Source organism: Argiope bruennichi, chromosome 4, assembly GCF_947563725.1.
Source record: "Argiope bruennichi chromosome 4, qqArgBrue1.1, whole genome shotgun sequence".
Taxonomy (NCBI): domain Eukaryota; kingdom Metazoa; phylum Arthropoda; class Arachnida; order Araneae; family Araneidae; genus Argiope; species Argiope bruennichi.
Genome location: NC_079154.1, coordinates 143,378,434 through 143,399,904, shown reverse-complemented (window position 1 = coordinate 143,399,904; position 21,471 = coordinate 143,378,434). Strand labels below are relative to the sequence as shown.

Here is a 21,471-nt window from a genome sequence, read left to right as displayed (position 1 = left end):
GATTTGCTACAAAAGTATTTCATCGATTGAGCTTTCTTAAAATCAAGCGTTCACGGGAAAAGTAGTTTTCATCTGAGAAAGTTGCGTTTGATCGCTCAAGAAGTGTAAAGATTGTGCGGACACATATGAGACAAAAATAATTTTTAACACCGAAACACAGAGACACTTTGATTTTGGATGAATGAATCACAATCAAGAAACGTTGAGGGTATAAACTGATATTCGTTGTACACAAACACTTTTACATGTGGGTGAAATTTTATTTATTTTTATGTATGGAACTTCTGATTTATGACAACAATGATGAAAACACATGACATGTGGTGAAAAATAAAGCTTATGGACACACATATATTAGGACATTTGGGGTATTTAAAATTACCATAGGCAGTTCTTAATACAAATAAAAATACTTAAGTAAAAAAAAAAAGCATGTACAGTTTAATCTCCGCAATTAAGACCTATATCAAAAATTAAGTTCTTCTCCAAAAGGAATTTTGAAAACTTGCCGATTCCACACAATTTGGCGCCATCTAAATTTTCCATTTCTGAGTATCCAAGTAGAGGAAAGAAAGATCAGTTTTTACTTCATAATTCTCAATGAGATTCATAATTCTTTCAGCAGTATTTCAAATATGTATGAATTTAATTTTTGAAAAATCAAGATTAAACTTGATTTAATAATTTATGCATGTTTCAATAGTATTTTGTTCTTTCTCCTTTTTTAATAGGAATGTAAGAGTCAGTATAACATCAAAAATCAGAAATTTACAGATGCCAAAGAATTTCCTTTTTGCTCTTTCTTCTGTACAACAACATGAAATAAAAAAAAACTAAAAAAAAACTTTCAGATAACATTGATGGATACTCAGTCCAATTGAAATATGTTATAACTTTCATGATCAGCTTAGAAACCTTGGCAAATAAAGAAGTCAGAAAATAAATGTTTCAAGGACATAAATAAGTACTTGTAATTTTTTAGTGTAATCCAACCCTATAATGGAGTTCAAAATAATTTTTTTTCTTATTACAGCCATTGTGTGGTATTAATTATAGCTTAAATATTTTTGTTTGTTAGTTCGTACGTTAAAAATGATTTCGAATTCAATGTTATGTAACATAACAAATAAAATAATATATCTAATAAATAATACTAAACAATATATTAAACAAATTTGATTTGAATAAAAAACTGTTTCGCTAATTATGGAGTTAATAAAAAAATAACCTGCTCACAAATATCCAAAATTATAACCATAGGAGGATTTCATGATTAAAAAACTTAATTTAATTTAAATAGTTTTTGAAAACACTCTTTTATTAGAGTACTAAAAAGTATATTTATTTATTTTCTATTTTACAATTAAATCTCACTTTACTAACAATCAATAATAAATATTGTGGAATCCTGAAATCAATTTCTTCCCCGAGATGGCAAACCTCATAAGGAAATAAAATTCAATTGAAATGAATTAAGAAACTTTTATATCAGAAAATATTAAGATCGTATACTGTCATTGAAAAAGGTAAAGCGTAAAAAAAGTCAAAACTAATTAAACTAAAAATTTAATTTCAAAATTTCAGCCGTGCAAAGATGAAACGAGTCAAATAAAAGTATATAAAAATAGAAATAAATTAAAATCGAATCGGGAGTCTGAGGAACGGCCTGCATGCAAGATGAAAGCCGACATAGAGAGTGGCCTCTTCCATGAACAAGGCGTGGCCCAACATTTCTCGCTGACCTGTTTCAGGTTCAAAAAGGGAGCCAGTGAAGTAAAGTAAGCAGAATTTCATTTATTTTCTGAGTCTTCAATGTTTGCTTTTACAATTTTGATATTTATTGTTCAATTCGCTCAATTTTCAGTTGGCTTGTTCAGTGTTGACATCCTTGCGCACTTCAATGCCGTCAGCTGATGAATCGCAAACCATAACATCTGGAGACACTAGAAGCCCCCTAAAAAGGACGAAGCCATCCATAGCAAATTCGACTCATCTTCGTTTTTACTGACTCAGATGGATAAGCGAAATCAAATCAATAAATATCTAACATGTATTTTTGTTCTTTCCCCAATTACCATCGAAGATTGCAATGCAACATTTTATCATTTCAAATTCCGATCGTTATTTAATAAATGTCTCCGTATTTTTGGTTCTTTATCCTGATTACACTGTGGTGTAATCAGGATAAAGAGGTTCACGACTAAGTAAAGGAAAGGTACCGATTCAACATCTTTCTACCATCCACCATATAAAATGAGAAAGAGCTTACAAAACACCATTTTAGAAAAACATGCAAAACTGGTCATGAAGGTATTTGTGTAGTGCAGTAGAACAATACAAATAACACATATTCACATACATCATTTAAGAGAAGAGACCTATTTATCATTGCACAGGTTTTTACAAGAGTTGCAATTCGAATATGGACACTGGCCCATATTCAAGTAGCGTATTTTGTATTTGCGTCAGACTGCTAGTTGTCGGCGGATCTTTTAGTCTGGCATAATTATATTCTTCTGAAAATGTTATAAAACTGAGAATCAAGACAATATCCGTTTTGTGCTAGTTACACGTTTGTTAGATTCAAATTAAAAGATAGATTGGTCTTGGAATTCTTTCAATAATAATCAACAGAAAGAGAAAAGAAAAGAAAATAGCGTTGCAATAAATATTTGTACATCTTTTACGTTAAAAACATAGATGAAGATGATTAGGCGATATCTTTGGCAGCACTTACGCTTATAACATCCACGCAAGTCTGGTCTCAACTGATGCAACATGATATGATCTTCAGACATTTAAAATGTCATATAAGTGTAATCTTTTATATAATTTTATATAAAAAAAACTTTTCTTAGTATTTTACCATGTAAGAAACCTCTCGACTCTGGAAATGAAAACTGTTTTTAAGCAAATGGATTTATTGGCACATTAATAGGGACACAGTATCCATTTTCTTAAAATCGATTAAATCACACGGAAATACTCTTTAATAAATAGAAATTTTCAAGATACATATTTATAATGTATCTTAAATGTTTAATGAAGAAGTCGGACTTTTTTTTAATAATATTCAATACGTATACTTCAATTCCTTTCCTTCCTTGTAGTATTACTTTCAGTAACGCATTCTTCTACAATCTTGATTTGATCTCCAAAATCTGAAGAAAACTTTTCACTAGCGAAAAAGAAGTAATTGATACATTTTAAATTTTTTTGTATCATCTAACCTTTAGTCATCCATTTATTACAAATTTTACTGTTATTAATTTTGCAGAGCCTTGCAATTAGTCTTTTATTGGGATTGATTGATTGAACTGTCAGATATCACTTATTCTCTGGAATCAAAATTTAAATAAAATTAATCGGACAACTTCAGAAAATAATCAAAATATGGTGTGCCTTCAAGAATACAAAAATGAATTTCTTTGCAAACATCAGGACGTTAGAAAATGTTATTCAAAGGAGAATGCAAGAAAGTTGTTTCTTGTCAATTTTACAAAAAAAAAAAAAAAAAAAATGTCTTTTAAAAATTTATTTGCTAAAAAATGATATTTTTTACTGAATAAAGAGATTACATATAGTTACATAAAACAAAGTTTCATAATATCTCTACCTTAAATCATTAATGAAAAATTCAGGAAGGGGGAAATTATATTAAAAAGCCAGTTTAAAAGTTATAAAAAGTTATATAAGTTATAAAAATACATTTTACATACGGTAGTGTTTATACCAGTTTTTTTTTTCAATTATCTTAGATTTTCAGAGTTTAATTTGATAAATTCCTTTAACCTCAAATGTCTGAAGATCATACAACCTGAAACTTTATATTTCATTTCAACATGAAAATTGCTTTCATGAAAATCGCACCCTACTTTAAATGTTGCGTTCACCGCCTGTTCTTGAATGCTTGAATTATGTCAATTATTGTTCTCAATAGAACAATACCTACCAACATACCTACTTCATAACGTGGCCTACTATAAACAAGGGTAACACGTCCTCACGTCAGGGCAACAACTTGCCATCGCTGAGTCAATGTTGCCAGGCGAGAACTACAAAGGGACAACTTTAGGGATTCAGTGATCGCAGATTATAATTGGCCCAATGGGAATTCAACTTTAAATGAGCACGCATTTCTGGATGTCCTTGAGATTCCTGGCCCTCTCTTTGGCGGGTTCAGGTGCGGCGCTGTGCTCGGGAGAGGGGTTCTTCTTGAGGGCGAATGCCATGTTGTTGAAACAGGAAAGTTTCCGGCTCAGTCTCTTAGACAACCTCCTGCTCTTCCTCCTGAAAAGATCCTGCTCCTCCAGCAACGCCTCCTGCGCCTCCTCTAGGGTCCGGGCCATCTGCAGCAGCTTGAGGAACACCTCCTTCACATTGGTGTCGAATTTGGCCGAAGCCTCGAAGAACTCGCAGCCTTCCATATTCTCAGCGACCTCCTTTTCGGCCATCTCTCTGGGCACTTGCCGGTGGATCTCGAGGTCGCACTTGTTCCCCACGATCACCACAGGCACCTGGGCACCTGAAAAGATTTCGGGCTGAATTGAGGTTGACGTTTCAGCTTGACAAACCAGAATTCCGTTATTTCATTATAATCACTCAGATCGACCCAATTCAGTAATATTTAAAATACATATTACCCATTATTAATTGATAGTTTTAATCACTAAATTATAAAGATTATGTTGTTAGGTTATAAATGTGTCTAATTGAAATTATAACCCGAGGAACATACGATAATTACAGAAATTTATTTCATCAACTAAGTTCTTAGTTATTCAGAGAGCATTCAAATGACATATTCGTATCGAAGCATTGTGAAGAATGCTATAAAGATATTCTATCACTGATAATTTTTAATTACCTTATCAGCAGCCGAAATTCTTTTTCCTCTATCATCATCTTATCCTACTCTTGTTACTCTCCGAGAAGAATGCTTTGTGCGCATAAGAAGTAGTCAAAGCTGGATGAATCGGGAAATCGGACGGTCAAAGTACTCGTTCACCGTGCTGGATCCACCGCGTGCCAAAGCTCACCATTCTGTTTCCTATCCATTAATTCCATTTCTCTTTCCTTTCATCTTTTATTATCTGTGTTTGAGTCATCATGCCTTTCCCATGCCTTTCTGCACAGTAAATGATTGTTACAGTGTCCTGTACCGCACTCAAAGTTTGTATAATGAATTCGGAATCACTTTGTTAAATCAGTTCAAAACTCATTCAACATACCTAAACTATAAAGTTAAAGCAGCTATAAAGTTAATCGACCAGTCTAATAATCGGTAAACAACACAAAGTCTCCTTAGGACGAATTTATTGGGATAGGCAGGAATTCAACAAAAAAATCGCCTGTTGGATATAAAATAAATCCTTAACTAAAGTTTCCCGATTCTTCCTATTTTCTGACTCTTCATTTGCTACATCATGTTTCTCCTCTTGGCATATCAAAACCTCGGGAATATCTTGGTTAATCATTCCTATTGTAACAACCCGTTGCCAGCTCAAACAATCTGAATATTGTAGAGGAGTTGTCGGGGAAGTCTAAAACACTACATGAATATTCGAAAATGCCTGATGTTTCATGCGGCGGAGATATGAGGCGTGCATCAAAGGTCGAGGTTCGACAATTCGAACACTTATTTCAACCTATTATGTAGTTTACCAGGGCTACTTTTGATGTTCATTAAATTATTAAACTGTATATTAATTATTAAATTATTAAACTGCATATTAATTATTAAATTGCATATAAATTATTAAATTACATATTAATTTATGAGGTATGCTTTCATACATTTATATACATACATTGAGGTATGCTTTCTTACATTTTTTTGTATACACTACAGAATGTGTATCATTACTCTGAGGACAAAACATCGTAGATCACACGTTGATCACATAAGATATATGGCTTCTTGTATTTTAAATGATGATATTTCACTTCTGATCAGCATTGGTACGTGGTTATAAGTGGTGCAGTGAAATCACGCCTCTACCGAACATCTGGAAACCTTCCACTGAAAACACACGTTATTCAAAGCAGTGGATGGAATATAAAAAAAAATGATACATAAGAAAACGTTTTCTCGCTCAAATGCAACGTAAAAATGATAAAGAAATATAAAAATATATATTGGTTCATGCTCACCCCTTATTTCTTGTATGAGGGCGAACAGCTGCGCTGCCTCCCGGAAGGATTGTAAGCTGTCGACGGAATAGACGAGAAGGAATCCTCGGCCTGAGCGAATACTCAATTCCCGCATGGCAGGAAAGTGATGCGAGCCAGCCGTGTCCAGGATCTCCACCGTATGTGAGATGCCGTCTGAGAGAAGACAGAAAACATACACGTTAATGCATTGAAGCTAGGATGTTATCTGTAAATTCTATCATTCAAAAACCATTATACAGAATGCAAAATTCTGTTGGATTTACAGCTACCAAATTTGGTATATATTTAGTTCTTATGTAGTAAATGCTCATTAAATACAAGAAAGTTCATAAATTAAGGAAATTATAGAATAAAGGCATCCAACTCACTGACGTCGGTAAAGGCTCACTGTCTATAGAATTTTTGATAGAAGCTGATTATGCTGGGACCTTTTTCACAGTGTCACTTACCATGCCCTCCTGTTGCTGTAGAAACTCATCTATGTTGGAGTATTATGGAATAGATGATGGACAGAAAACAGATGTATTCCTTTTAGACAACAACTTTGTTGGTGCAGAGAATTCTCTACGGAATCTTGACTAGCATACTATCCAGCAAGTAACTTCAGTCCAAAGAGTAATCTGTAAATTCGTGTCACCCCCCAGTCTCTGCGCTCTGACATGGTGATCTTTGGGAGGGAATGGTACTGTGACGTCTCTTAAGAGTAAATAATAGTCAACAATTTTTTAATGCAATATGTTTTAATTAGTAACATGTACATATATATAAAAGATATAAAGTTATTTCAGCATTAAATGGACTGTTTGTTAACAGTTTTCTGAGGTCATATTCCACGAAACACATCGTCTTACCACGTAACATCACTCATCCTCTTGTCACTCCATTGCAGCTTCCCTCGTTCTAGTTTTTTTTTGTTTGTTTTTTGAGTTAATACATAGAGGGCGCTAGTCAGTACAGTACAAATGATCAAGAAACGTTTTAAAAGAATTTTGGGGAATACCCATTTGTATTATGAAAAAAGGATCAATATATTATGTGATTTCGAACCAGTTAAAAATTAAAAACTTCTCATCTGTTTTTCTGACGATCCTGATGACGTCATCCCTTTCATACCACCAACGTTTTTATAAAATATTTCCATGGTGAGAGTACCAGATTTGGATATAACTGATGATGCTGATGTTACAAATCTTTGGAACCATCAACTAACCCTCAGAAAACACTAAAGAAACTGATTTCGTCGGGAGTCTAATAAAACATATGAAAAGGGATATTATTAAGAAGTAAATTCTGGAGATATTGTCTTAATCGCAGAAGAATAAAAAAAAAAGAGTTTATTTCGGCCAAAGGCTAAAGTTCTTGAAGTCCATCCAGTTAAAGAGAAAGCGATTCGAATTTTGAGGCTCATAATATCAAACGGTGAAGTTATATGACCAGTTAAACACATTTGTTCTCTGGAGATGAAAGTTTTAGTGGCTAGAGATAGTGAGGCCAAGAAAGATACTGTTATTAAGAGCACAGATGACTCATTGGTAATTTTGGAGGAATTTTGCCCACAAGAAGCAGTTGAATTGTTACAATATCTTTGAGATATATGAATACTTGATTATATCGAACTGATTTATCTTATTTCTATAAACTGTTAGTCTTATTTTAAGTGTATTTGATGTTTTTATTTTGAATACTGTTATTTATCTGAGGAATTTTAAACGTGGGAGTGTACGGTAAATCGAATCGCATTGAAATGAAAAAAAAATCATGTTGAAACACAAGAACTTTTGTAATTTTTGTGGCAAGGAACTTGTAAATAAATATTTTTGTAAAATGATGTTCAGTTGATTGGAAAACTACCCTGCCTTGATGGTTCTTTTTAATTTGATGTGAACTGAACAATTTCGAAGCTTTAAGAACTGGTTAGATTTTTTGAAAGTAAGTCTTCATGGTAGTGTAAGTTTGTCAGTTGTTCCCCGTCTATTCGACATGCCGTATTCCATCATACGAAAACTCTTGCGAATGCACTTTTTGTTCAAATAAAATTGAAGTCTATTCACCTATTTCAGAGCAGGAACTTTAGCAAAACTTTTACATGTCAGTTCCTTGCTGAAGTCACTTGGTCATGGAACATTCTGTGGAGCTCACTTTTTCCTCAGTGGCTATTTTCAACCTTTGCAATTGTAAGATTTTATCAACAGAAAATTCTCAAAGTATACAGAAACAACTCTTGCATCGAGAAATAGCAATAGTACGGTGAAGTTTCTTGGCTACCTTTTATGATTGAGTCGTATGTTTTTGAAGAGATAACTGCAAATGGAATCTAAATTTGCACCGCCACAACACAACGGTTCCACAATTTCAGTAGAGAGAATGTCTTCAGGAAAATATTTTCTCGCAGACTTTCCACTATTGATCATCGTATAAAAGTGCTAAGATGGTATTTCATTGATGCGACCTCTGATTGTGGGGTTTCCTGAGGGAGGACTGCATCCGTCATGAAAGGTCGGCTGCGGAAGAGCAGCATTCAGTGCCACGTTCTTGATATTACGGGACATTTACTCAGGGTCAGCTGAGGAAGGTATGGTTTTGCGGTAACAGCACTTTATTGAGCATGAAGAAGGACATATTAAGCAGTTTTTTAACGTTATTTAACATTCATAAGGCATATAAAAAATTTTATATGTATTATAACACCACCTATCGGTGGAGTTTTGAGATATATTTTTATTTAATAAATATTAAGCGTATTTTTTTTTTTATGATCTTAGTTTAAATTTATACCTTTTGGACTAATCGAATGCGTTCCAGAGTCCTCTGCAGTGGGAATTTATTTCTTACTAACTTTGTGTAATTCTTCAAGAGCAATGTATTTCTGTGAAAGCTTACCGTAGCTAAACCATCAAGTTAATATCCACTTATAATAAAGCTGAATGTGTGTTTGTGTGTGTGTTGGCCCTTTATAGGCTAAATCGACTGACCAAATTAGACACACATATGCTTTGGAGGAACGTGTGCCTCGAATGATTATAAAAGCATAGTTAGAATTTTAATTAATTAAAAATTAAAAGAAATTCTGTTATTTTCTGTAATAACATTAATATAAAGGCACTACATTCATTTTCAATTTTACTTCATATTTTATATTTTCAAAAATATAAAATTATTACAAAATTTTTTACGTTTTTTGAAATTAAAAAAATTATTTTTTCAATAATAACAGTTTTTTTAACATATAAATGAAGCTTTTATTTTTAATCATTTAAAAAGTATTGTAAGAACATTTTCCAACAATTTATTGTATACAAAATAAAACTAAAATTTAACTTTCATGAGCACACAGCACGTGCTTGGAAAAAATTAACTTTTAACTTTTTTTTTAAGTGTTGACATCACTTTGACAAAAGGTGAAATTAAAAGATTAAGTTAAATCTTACTGCAAGTCAAGCCTATAACAATGTAATAGCACGTGTCTGTAAGAAATGAAATGAAAATGAATCATGATATTTTCTGTAGTTTTTAATGCAATTAAGGCATATACAAGGTGGTTAGAACTAACCACCCCGTATTCTGAGCTCTCTATAGAGAACTACTCAGTGTAAAGGCTTTAAAATTGTTGAATATACTATTGAAAACATGGAGAAACGGATTACGAGGAAAAAAGTTAGTTCCAGAAACACTGATAGATGACGCTGTATATGTAAAAATGTACGTAGACAGTATGTACGCTGCATGTAGAAAATATTCTGAAAATACATAATTGTAATACATTTTATTCAAACGCGTCAAACATTTAATCACAAGGACCTTATCTATGTATGGGAAACTGCTCAGTATGATTTCCTTCTTCAAGATGTAAAATCTGCATTCCATGGGCAGCTTGTTCAACTGCGGATCATTATTGGTAGATTGAAATGCTTCCTACATGCAGCACGAAACTGTCTTTCCAATCTACCAAGGCTACCAGACAATTTTCAAATAACTCCGAAGCCAAAAATCACAGGGATTGAAATGTAGAGAACGAGATGAGAAAACACGACCTATTGCTCTATCATTAGTGAAATTTTACCGGTGAAAGGGCTCCACACAGAGGCCAATGTATGAAGACACTAATTCTTGCATAAAGGTAGCTGAATCATGACAATAGCATTGTTACATTTGGGTTACATCAAAACTTTCGAGGATATTTACAGTGCATATCACTGGACCATTGCTCGTAGCCTCTTCGAAAAAAGAAAGGTCGAACAATAAATGGGAAAAAATTCATACTTTCGTGCAGTTTTTTTTTTTTTTTTTTTTTTTTTTTTTTCATATCCCCACAATGACTGCATGGTGTAATTGAAAACGCAGTTTATCGAACCAAATGACGCTTTTGCAATCATCCACTGTCCAATCTATCTGCTCTTTCCCCGGCAGACAGTAGAAGCTTTTGAATAGGTCATCAATTTCCATAGCCAATATGATGCGATGAACAGTTCTTCCTGAGATCCTTGAAGAGGTTCTTCGCAGTTAGGCGTAGAGTACTCTTCTATTGGACTGCATAACTCTGGCAAATCTCTTTTCAGTGAAGTCAACAAGCATGATGCCGAGTCATCCTTCTTAAAACTTTAATAATTGCTTCTTCCGAGCATTCACATGTACAGCCGTTTTGCTGATATTGGTTCCGATACTTCGAGCACCTAATGTAGTACCACGCTCAAACTGAATCATATTAAATTATGTTTTTTGCTCATTTCTTCGAAACAAATACTGTGCAATTGATGCTTCCTTTGTCCTGCATACCCCTTTTAAATCTATCGTACTCTCTAGGAACAACAGCGTGAAGTCACCACCGGTTTGCATATAAATGTCAAGTGGTTGTAATAATTTTGTCACTCAGTATGAGTATATTTATCTATATCTCTTTGCATATAAAAAATAATTTTTATAAGTTATAAATATAGATAATTATGCAACTCATAAGAAAACTAGTAATTTTTCTTGAGTTAAATGTTATAGTATCAATAGTTATTAAATTATATTATTCATTTATGTCCATTAATAAATAAAATTTGGTTTATATGTTTTAAAACTTATAAATGTTAATTTTCCCCCCTATGTTGTTATTTTGAGGATATAATAATGTAGACTTCATAATTATACTGCGTGGGCAAAAAGTCTGTAAAAACTTTAAAAATTCATAAAACCCGTAAAATTAAGCACAATAAAAAACAGTTTGCAGATTTAGCATCGATAAGTTACAGGATTTTTTTAAGTAAGAAAAAAAATTAATTCAAAAATCAACCGATAGGTGGCACTGGTATGAACGAATTAGCTGGAAATATGCAAATGAGACAGGCATTTATAAATACTTACTCTCTTGATTCAGAATCAGTTCTCAGTTGCATGTTATGTAAGTAGGGATTGCAATACCGGACCAAAAGTTCAATACCGGTATTCGGTATTTTTTAGATATTAATACCGGTATTAGAAATTTCAGAAAAAGAAAGAAAACACAGGTGTTTCTTTGTTTTATTTGCCAGTTTTATTAGAGAGTGTAAATATCAGGAAAAATAATTTGTAATTTATAAATTATAACGATATATAAAGAGTCACAAAAAAGTAAAGAAGCATCTTGTTTATTTAAATCACAAAAAAGTGTAAATATCCCTATTCAGTCTGTGGTACTATTACAAATTTTTGAGGTTTGATCTTAAAAAATATAATGCATCAATTGAACTGTCATTAAACCTGAAAAGTAATTTTGTCCAAAAATGACCAGCTGTCGAAAACGCTCTTTCGGCATCTACGCTATTTGGTGGTACTGTTAGCAATGTGCGATATACTTTTCCCAAGTATTTATCTCTAAATCCTTCATCTTCAAATAAATCGATTTCTCGTCGGATGGTTTCGGATATGGCTGATTTCTGTAATGTATTTTGGTTCATTGAAAATTTTCTTATTTATCACTCATTCTAAATTTGTTCAAGAGACAATTCCTTTTCACTATCGACATTGGTGTCATCATAATCTTCGATAACTGAACCGAATTCTTCTGAATGTGGATAGGTTTGTGGGTAAAAAATTTTAAGAAAATTTACTGTAAACTTAATCAGATTTGAATTTTTTATTTTTTCTCCTTTTTCATTTTAATTTTTAAAATCATTATAATTATGTAAGTACAATAAGATATTTTCTATTTCAGTATGCCTTTTTTCTGTGCGATTTTTCAATGTATTATATAATTCTTCAGATAGTGAAGTGTGCTGTTCTTTCAGTGACTGCAACATGAAATTTATTGTTGCATTAGCTGTAAATAAATTAGAATCTCTCCGATACAACGTCTCAACAGATAGTTTTAGTGGAAGTAGAGCAATACAGTTCTGGTTATTAAGTCGAATTCACTATCTGAAAAATTACTTTATAGGTTTAAGTCAGTTATTGCTTTTTGGATCGGATTTCTCAGTTTTAAAAATCGGTCCATCATCAGGAGTAAACCGTTCCAAGTGTTTTAGAATCTAATATTAACATATATTCTGTTTTATTTTCAATTAGTATATATTTTATACTATGTCATTTTTTTATAGGAGAACGTTTAAATATCTTAACAGTTTTTCGAACTTTTTATAGGAAGCAATTCTGGATGGGTTAATATTTCATCCTCATTAGCAATATCTTCTTCAACAATTAGATTGTCATTATCTTCATTGTCAATATCACTCTCACTCTTACTCTCTTCAAAGTTCGAATCCAATGTTTCTATATCCACAGTATTTGGATTCTTCTGTTCTTTATTTTTTTGGTATAATACATCTATTACTCCTAATTGAATTCCATGAGCATAGCACAATTGCTGATTTGCACCAATCAACTTTCCAAATTTTTTCATAACTGTAGCTCTATCAGTCGTTATGGATACAATATCTTCTTTCAGGGATAATCCATGTTTCGCGAATTTATATTTAAGCAATTAATTTCGCCATTAATTAGCTAATTAATTTCGTCCGTTAGGGAGACATAAAAACAAAAACGTATTCTATTTTGCTATGTTGGTGATCCCTGAACATATAGTCGAGACAATTTTAAAAATTTCTAGTAAGTACTGAAAAACCGGTATTTAACCTCGTAAATACCGGTATTACAAAATTGTACAAATGGCTCAAAATACCGGTATTCGGTATCCCGGTATACCGGTATTGCAATCCCTATATGTAAGTAAACAAGGATGCTATGTGGAAAAGATAAAGCTTTGTTTGAAGCTATTTTACTTGATCCCCTAATCAGCGATTGTTGCACTACCTAAATTCCGACTTCAGAAAAATGTGAAGAATGGGAAAGGACATTTAACAGTAGCAGTCCTCATAAACCGTTCACAGCGATTTGAAGAACCTGGATCGCTGGAAGATCGTGTAAGGTCCGGGCGACCAAGTCTAATGCAGGCGTATTCGGAGCGTGTTGCAGACTAAATGGAAAAAATTACCATGACAAGAACTAGCAGTGCATGAGAAGCTGGCAGAAGCTTGGGATTGCCGCCATCCTCGATACGCAACATTCTTCATGGAGTTCTTAATCAGTATCCGTACAAATTGCAGTCTTGCTATGAAATTTTAGCATTGCATGCTGTAGAGAGAGAAGCATTTGAGAGGTGGGTTCTTTCCAAAATTGATTTAGATCCCTCCTGGGTCTCCCCTCAGGGGCTCACCTTCTTTAGGTGGGTACGGGTGTCCCAATCCCGAGGTTCCCAGGAATCTTCACTCTTTTTATGTTTACTCTCCACTGTGCCTTCTGCTGTCTCCTTTTTTCTTCTTTCCCTCGAGAGAGCTCTCCATGAGAAGCTGTCGCCACTCTGTTTGCTTCCTGCTTCTCATGGACGGCAAATAACCCCACGTGTTTGCCTTGCGTGGCGACCTATTAGATGGGTGGTGCACTGTGGTACCCGATGTATCAATCGGATGGTACCTAGTCACCTGAGTGGCTAATCTTCTAGGGATCAAACGAAGGGGTTACTTCTTGGGCTTGGCGTTAAGGGTGGTCACTGTCCCCGGAGGTAACTCAGAGCGTATAGGTTCCGGCTAGCACTAAGGTAAGCGCCGAGGCTGGGAATAGCCAGAGACGGTGGCTGCTTTCCCTTGTTGGGCTCCGTGGTGGGTGGTGTCGTCGGGCCTGAAATTCACATTTATATCGTATAGGAGCTAAAACCAAATACCCCTTCAGTGTCATCCGAGACAATTATATTTTACATCTCCTCAACTATTTGATACATATTTTATCATAAAAAGAGTCTCGGAAAAACATGAAAACTTTAATAATGTTTCATCATTTTTAATACAAAAAGCAATTACAGCAATTGTCGGTGAAGTTAAAGTAATCCGTAAAATGCACTCTGGTGATTTGTTGGTTGAAGTTTGCTCTATAAAGCCAACCCAGAAAATCTTGAAATTAAAAGCTCTGGCAACTGTACCGTCACTGTTAGCTCCCACATGTCACTTAACTATTCAAAAGGTGTTATTACATGTGGAGAGTGGTTTAACGTCCCGGTAGAGGAAATAACAATGGAACTCAAACCGCAAGGAGTGACAAATGTACGCCAAATTAATATTCACAGGGATGGGCAACTCCTTCCCACTAAATATTACATTATTACTTTTCATAGTCCGAAATTATCTGAATTTTTATATGCAGGATATATAAAATTACCAGTGCGGCAATATATTCCAATCCCTTTACGATGTTTTCACTGCCAGAGCTTTGGGCCCTCTAAAGCTAACTTCCGCGTAACTCTCACTTGCGCCCGCTGTGCAGAAAAGAGTCATGACAGCCAGCAGTGTTACGCACCAAAAAAGTGCGTAAACTGCGGAGGCAATAATGCATATTTCTCCCGAAATTGTGAATGCTGGCAATTAGAAAAAAAAGATAATAGCAATTAAAATAAAACAAAACTTATCCTATCCTGAGGCCAGTCGAAATGCGTTGGTTCAAACCCCTAAACCTGGTATAAGTTATGCTGCTGCCTAAACCATTTTGCGAAAACTGTTCATGCACCAACTGCACAAAAAGGCAAACTAAAAACAAAGCCCAGCCATAAAAATTGAGATTCTGAAACAGAAAACTCTACAACCAATACTCCTGAACCCAGTCAAACAGAAACACACAAAACCAAATCCAAATCCAATAAATTCTTTAAGCTGAAGCTATCAAAACATGGCCTATCTGCAAAAGATTTAAATACGAAATTTAAAACATCAACGTTACGTACATCTGTAGCACTGGGACTCGCAAATCAGGGTGTCGTCCATAAGGACTTAACTTCTATTTTTGGTGGAGCATCCAAGAATTCCAAATTTATCTCGCTTCATCCATCTGAGGAGGAGGATGAAGAATTTAAAATCAGTTGTGATCCCTCGCAACCTCTCAGCAATGACCCTAATTCTTCCCTTGCAACTTCTTAATGGGTACCTTTCTTTCTTGGAATTATCGCGGCATTCGGTCCAAATTAAATGACATCAAGTCCATTTTTAACTAATTTCATCCTGTCTGCTTAGGTGTTCAGGAAACTTTCTTGACACCAAACATTCCCATAAAATTACGTGGCTACAACTGTGTCCGAAAAGATGCAGACACAAGATCTCACAATTCCGAATGTGTCTGTATCTTTACTTCACATCTCTATCCAAGCTCGCCTCTAAATTTACAAACTTCCCTTTAGGCTATGGCTGTACAAGCTCATGTATGGAAGTTAGCCACAGTCTGTTGTATTTACTTACCGCCACATGATGTCATCTGTCAACAAGATCTGGACAACTTAGTGAACCAGCTTCCTTCACTTTTTATACTGCTGGGCAACTTCGTGGGCGGCAGATTGAGCAGTTTATTTCTAATAACTGTCTCTGCCTGCTCAATAATGACGAACTGATGTACCTTCACGAGCCCACACGTACCTTCCCCAGTCTTGATTTGGCCATATGTTCTCCTGAATTTCTGCCATTTCTCACCTTTGCTGTTAGCAATGATTTATATAATAGCGATCACTTTCCTATTATTGTCTTCCATGCTGCGACTATTTGTCCTCCACGTTTCGAATTCTAGCGGACAGACTGGACAGTTTTTCCGCAATTGGCAATTATCATCCGGGTTATGGTCAATACATCAGACATCTCGGAAACAGTACAACATGTCGTTAATACCATAATGAACGCTACCAATAACACCATACCAAAATCATCCCCACGTTTACGAAAATATCGAAGACCGTGGTGGAACGAAGCTTGTCGTGAGAGTCACAAACAACAGAAAAAATTATGAAATAAATTTAGAAGGTACCCGACATCAGAAAATCCTGTTGCTTTCAAAAGAACCAAAGCGCTAGCTCGTCAGCATTCGCCGTCAAAGTCATAGGAATTCATGGATATCATTTGTTTCTTCTATAACATCCTATACTTCTAGTAGGATCTTGTGGAGGAAGGTAAAGGCTGCTAATGAAATTTATAGTGAATCATTCCTTCCTGTTTTAAGTACTAGAAATGAGATGTATTTCGCCCCATTAGACGTTGCCAATATCCTTGTCCAAGCGTTCGCACGAGTGTCCGCAATAGATTCTTATAGTCCTGAATTTTTGATTAAGAATCCCGCGGAACAGTTACCTTTGCATTTTAATGACAGAAGTACCTATTCATATAACTGTGAGTTCAGGGTGTTTGAACTAGAAACGGCATTAGCTAAAGCCCGTAATACCAGTCCAGGATCAGATGGGGTTACTTATAATATGCTCCGACATCTGAACACCACCTCCCTATCTAACCTGTTGTTGTTACTTAATAGAATCTGGAATGAGCAGAAGTACCCTTTACAATGGCGAGAAGCCGTTGTGACCCCTATCTTAAAACCTGGTAAGGAATCTTCAAATCCTCTGAACTACCGATCATTTACTCTAACACTTGTATTTGCAAAACTTTTGAGCGAATGGTCAATGCTCGGCTCATATACGAATTGGTAAAACAAGGATGCATCTCTCTGTTGCAGAGTGTTTCCGTAGAGGTCTCTCTACCTTTGACAACCTCGTTTTAATGGAAACCCAAATTCGCAACGAATTTGTTAAGAGAAACCACCTTTCTCCATATTTTTCGCTATAGAAAAACCTATGACCATGCTTGGTGCTTTGGCATACTTTCAACACTTTTTAATTTTGGTTTCAGGGGAAATTTGCCCATCTTTTTAAGGAACTTTTTATCTCATCGAACATTTCGCGTTCGTGTTGGGAATTTTTATTCCAGTCATTTTATTCAAGCTGACGGAGTTCCCCAAGGAAGTGTCCTCAGTGTCATGCTTTTAATCGTTCATCTTAGTCAAATTTTAACAATTTTACCTTCATCTGTACAAGCCAGTCTTTATGTTGACGACCTGCAGGTCTCATGTCAAGGTAGTAAGTAATATGACTATCATAGAACAACATTTACAAACTGCCGTGCATAAATTGGTAGCTTGATGCGTTAACAATGGACACATTATCACTCCGGAGAAGAGCCGTTTCGTTCCACTTTTGCCGGAAAACAAACCTTCACCTCGATCCGAATATTAAAATTCGGAACAATCAAATTTCTGTGGTGGGCGAAGTTGATTGTGGTTTTTGGGAGTGATTCTCGATCGGAAGCTTACCTTTCTTCCGCATATCTTATATTTGTGGAAAAAGAGTGATATATCATTGAACATTTTAAAGGTGTCTTGGGGTGCTGATAGAACCTCCCTACTCCGCGTATACCAAGCAATTATCCTTTCCCATATTGATTACGGCTGTATGGTATATGGTTCTGCACGTCCTACCGTTTTGCAGAGATTAGACACCGTCCACCATACTGCTTTAAGAATCTGCTCCGATGCTTTCTGCACTTCTCCAGTGAAGAGCGTTATCTGTCATCAGCTACCTCTTCATTTAAGGCGGAAGAAACTGTCTATTTTATATTATTTCCGTTCAAATTCTGTATCAAATCATCCTGTTGTTGGTATGACATTGCCAATTAATCTTCGTAGACTATATGATGCCCGTCTCTCTCAAATTCTTCCATTCAGTGAGAGAGTCAAATGACTCCTACGTGACACTGATACATCGAATATTATCACTGAAACTTTCGACTTCTTTAGTTTTCCGCCTTGGGATTTTCCTTTTCTGAATCTCTTTACAGGCTTTGATAAATCCTCGACTGATGCCTTCATTTCTCAGCAGCATTTTCATTATCAATATTATTCTTTCTCACCAATTTATACAGATGGCTCAAAAACGGATGCTCATGTCGATTGTGGGATCTTTTTTCCATCTGATACTCGTCTGCACAAAACTTGCTCCATATTTACAGCTGAGTTAACTGCGATTTTTTGTGCCCTTCAGAAAATCTCGCTTTCAGATCAGCATAATTTTATAATCTCCACTAACAGTATGAATGCATTTGAAACACTCTGTCATTATCATAATCAGATGCATCCAGTCGATATTCAAATTTTACTCACCTTACGGCTTCTTCACAATAGAGGTTTCAATTTCAGGTTTTGTTGGGTTCCAGGTCACGTTGGCCGGAAATGAAGCTGCAGACTATGCTGCTAAACAGGCAACTCCGTTTTGACACATGGACTTCTGTATTGTGGCTTGAGAAATTCTGTCATTAACTATTTCCATTATACTTCGCAGAAGGCGTGGGACCAGCAGATCAACAATAAGTTGCATTCTATCAAACCCACAATTGGTGTATGGCCGATTCTTCCCGTACGAGAGGTCGATGTCAAGTTGACTCGCTTTGGCATAGGACACACTCGCTTCACACACCTCATCTCGCTTTTGGCGAGGCGGCATCAAAGTGCTCCTCAAGTCATGTGGATTTTACGATAAAACACATTTTAACTGAATGCCCATCTTTTAGTTCAGCTCGTTTACAGCTTTTAAAGTCATCGTCATAAACTTTACAGGACGTGGTTGGTAAAAAATTCCACCAAAACCTTTTTACATTTTTAAAAAAACATTGGCTTTTATACTTGTATTTAGTACCTTCTACCTTCTATTCGTGTTTGACATTTTATATCGTTTCATTGCAACGCTTATTCCGCCTTTTTATGTTGATATCGCTTGCTTTTAAATCTTAATATACTATATTACCATTTGTTTGGGGCAGCATGGCCAAACATGATACTTGCGCCATAAAACACCACAAAACAAAACAAACAACAAACTATCCTAGGTCTCTAACATCTTGTGGACCGATGAAGCTCATTTTTCGCTTAATGGCGACGTTAGTACGCATAACTGTCGCAACCGGGCAGCGTCAAATCCACGAATGTAAGCTGAGAAACCACTGCATTTTCCCAAAGTCACAGTGTGGTGTGGGTTCACAGGTTCCCTCATCATAGGACTTTTCTTCTTTGAAACACAGTGTCAAAGTTAAATGGGTGGAAAACGGTGACAGTAAATGCTCAAAGTTATTTAACGTTTCTGCTCGAAAGGTTGTTCCATGTTTGCGTGAAAAAGATGCGCTTTTTGTTGTTACGGTTATGCAAGATGGAGCAACAAATCACACTGCCATTCCAGTCAAGGAATTCCTGATACAGACGTTGGGGGAAGAGAGAATCATTAGCAGACGTTAAATGTTTTCATGGCCTTCTCGGTCACCAGATATGACACCAGCAGACTTTTTGCTATGGGGAAATTTAAAATCCGGGTGTATCGATTCCTTCGTTTCAATCTGTCGGAATTGAAAGATTCAATATGCCGAGAGATGTCATTATAGAGTGAAACATGCTGCACTCTGCCGTTGCTGGATTTGTGACACGCCTGCAATGAGTAATCACATGTGGTAGTGAACATGTTGAATACATGGATCTGATATGATGGCAATAATAAAGGATCTGATAACATTAATTTTGTTCTTTCTTGTGTCTATTCTTTCATTTATGTAGGAAACGCCATCTATTGGCTGTTTTTGAATTAATTTTTATTTCTTATCTAAAAAAATCCCTTGACATCGATGCTAAATTTGCAAACCGTTTTTTATTTTGCTTACTTTTACGGGTTTTATGAAATTTTAAAGTTTTTAAGGAATTTTTGCCCACCCGGTATTTATCATGCAATGCATTTAGTATGTAGATGAGTCATTTAGATGGTTTCTATAACTTTAAAAAAATATATATATATATATATATATTTAATTGCACATTTTTTAAGATAGTAACTTTATGTGGTTTGAAGGTAAAAATCTCCACAGAAATTTATTTAATATTCAATTGTGTATTATAATTTTCTTAAATATATCTACTATAATAAGCTAAGCAATGTGAAATTATTGTTACTTACATTAAGTTCATGTTTGATCAAAGAGAAATAATCTTTATTAAATATCATTTCTAGAAAATCATTCTGACTAGCAATTTTATAACAATTAAATATGATTCAAAATTGAAGATATTTTCATTTTTTTATGCTTTAGAATATAATTTAAATATTAAAACATTTTATGAATGCGTGTGTGTGCGTATGTGTGTATTGTAGTTTTAAAATTTAATCCTTGTTTTTTTTTTTTATCTCCAATTAATGCTATTTGTGTACCGAAAATCCAATATATAAATTAAATTGGTTTCTTGCAAAAACTTGTGATATTAGTTCAAAAATGCCTTGTATTTTATCAAACAGGGTTAATTGCCATTTCATTCTTAGTTGTCCCTGCCATGAGATTCCTCCGGGAGATGTGCAGACTGATAGGTGAGGGAGGGAAGTCGGTCTTTCCATATCGCCATGTTATGCGATCCGCTGATCGCGAAACATTTCAGAACGAATATCATTAAATAACAAAATGAAAAACTATTTTTAAAGTAAAAAAAAAAATACCTGAATGCGTGTGAATAATTTTTAAAGAATGTTCCCAAGCAATTTACAAAACCAAAAAGACAGATTTTGTTCTTTTTTGAGCACAAATCTTCGCCAAAAAAAATAAAATGATTTTCTCTCTCGGAATGAAGGAAACCGAATTTATATTACCAAATTCGTGGCGTTTTGTAATGAAAGGTAGAAAAAAGTGCGTGACCGCGTGTTTGAAAAGATTCGAAAGTCTAAGCACATGGTTGTGCATAAACTTCTGTCTTTCTTGCAGCCAAGTAATAAAGTAATTAGAGTGAGAGTATAATTATACCCCTCGAATAACATTTGCGGATAAGTCGATATCTCGAATTTTTCGCCCGCCGAACAGGCAAGAGGAACACGATTATAACTTGGTTTGGTTTTGATGCTTTTTTGGCGCAAGTGCTATTCTTGGCTAAACTGAGCCTACGATTGTAACAGAGTAAAGATGAAGGAAG

At 34.9% G+C, this 21,471-nt stretch overlaps 1 protein-coding gene across 1 annotated transcript in view; it reads right to left on the bottom strand.

The window, feature by feature from the left end:
- Positions 1-4,121: 4,121 nt before the first annotated feature.
- Positions 4,122-21,471, bottom strand: part of LOC129966490 (ras-related protein Rap-1b-like) — a 77,904-nt gene continuing 60,554 nt past the window's right edge. Inside the window, exons 2-3 of the mRNA XM_056080918.1 lie at positions 6,154-6,327; positions 4,122-4,525 (exon numbers count right to left, since the gene is read on the bottom strand). Coding sequence (XP_055936893.1) covers positions 4,122-4,525; positions 6,154-6,327 — 578 coding nt within the window. The remainder of the gene's footprint in view (positions 4,526-6,153; positions 6,328-21,471) is intronic.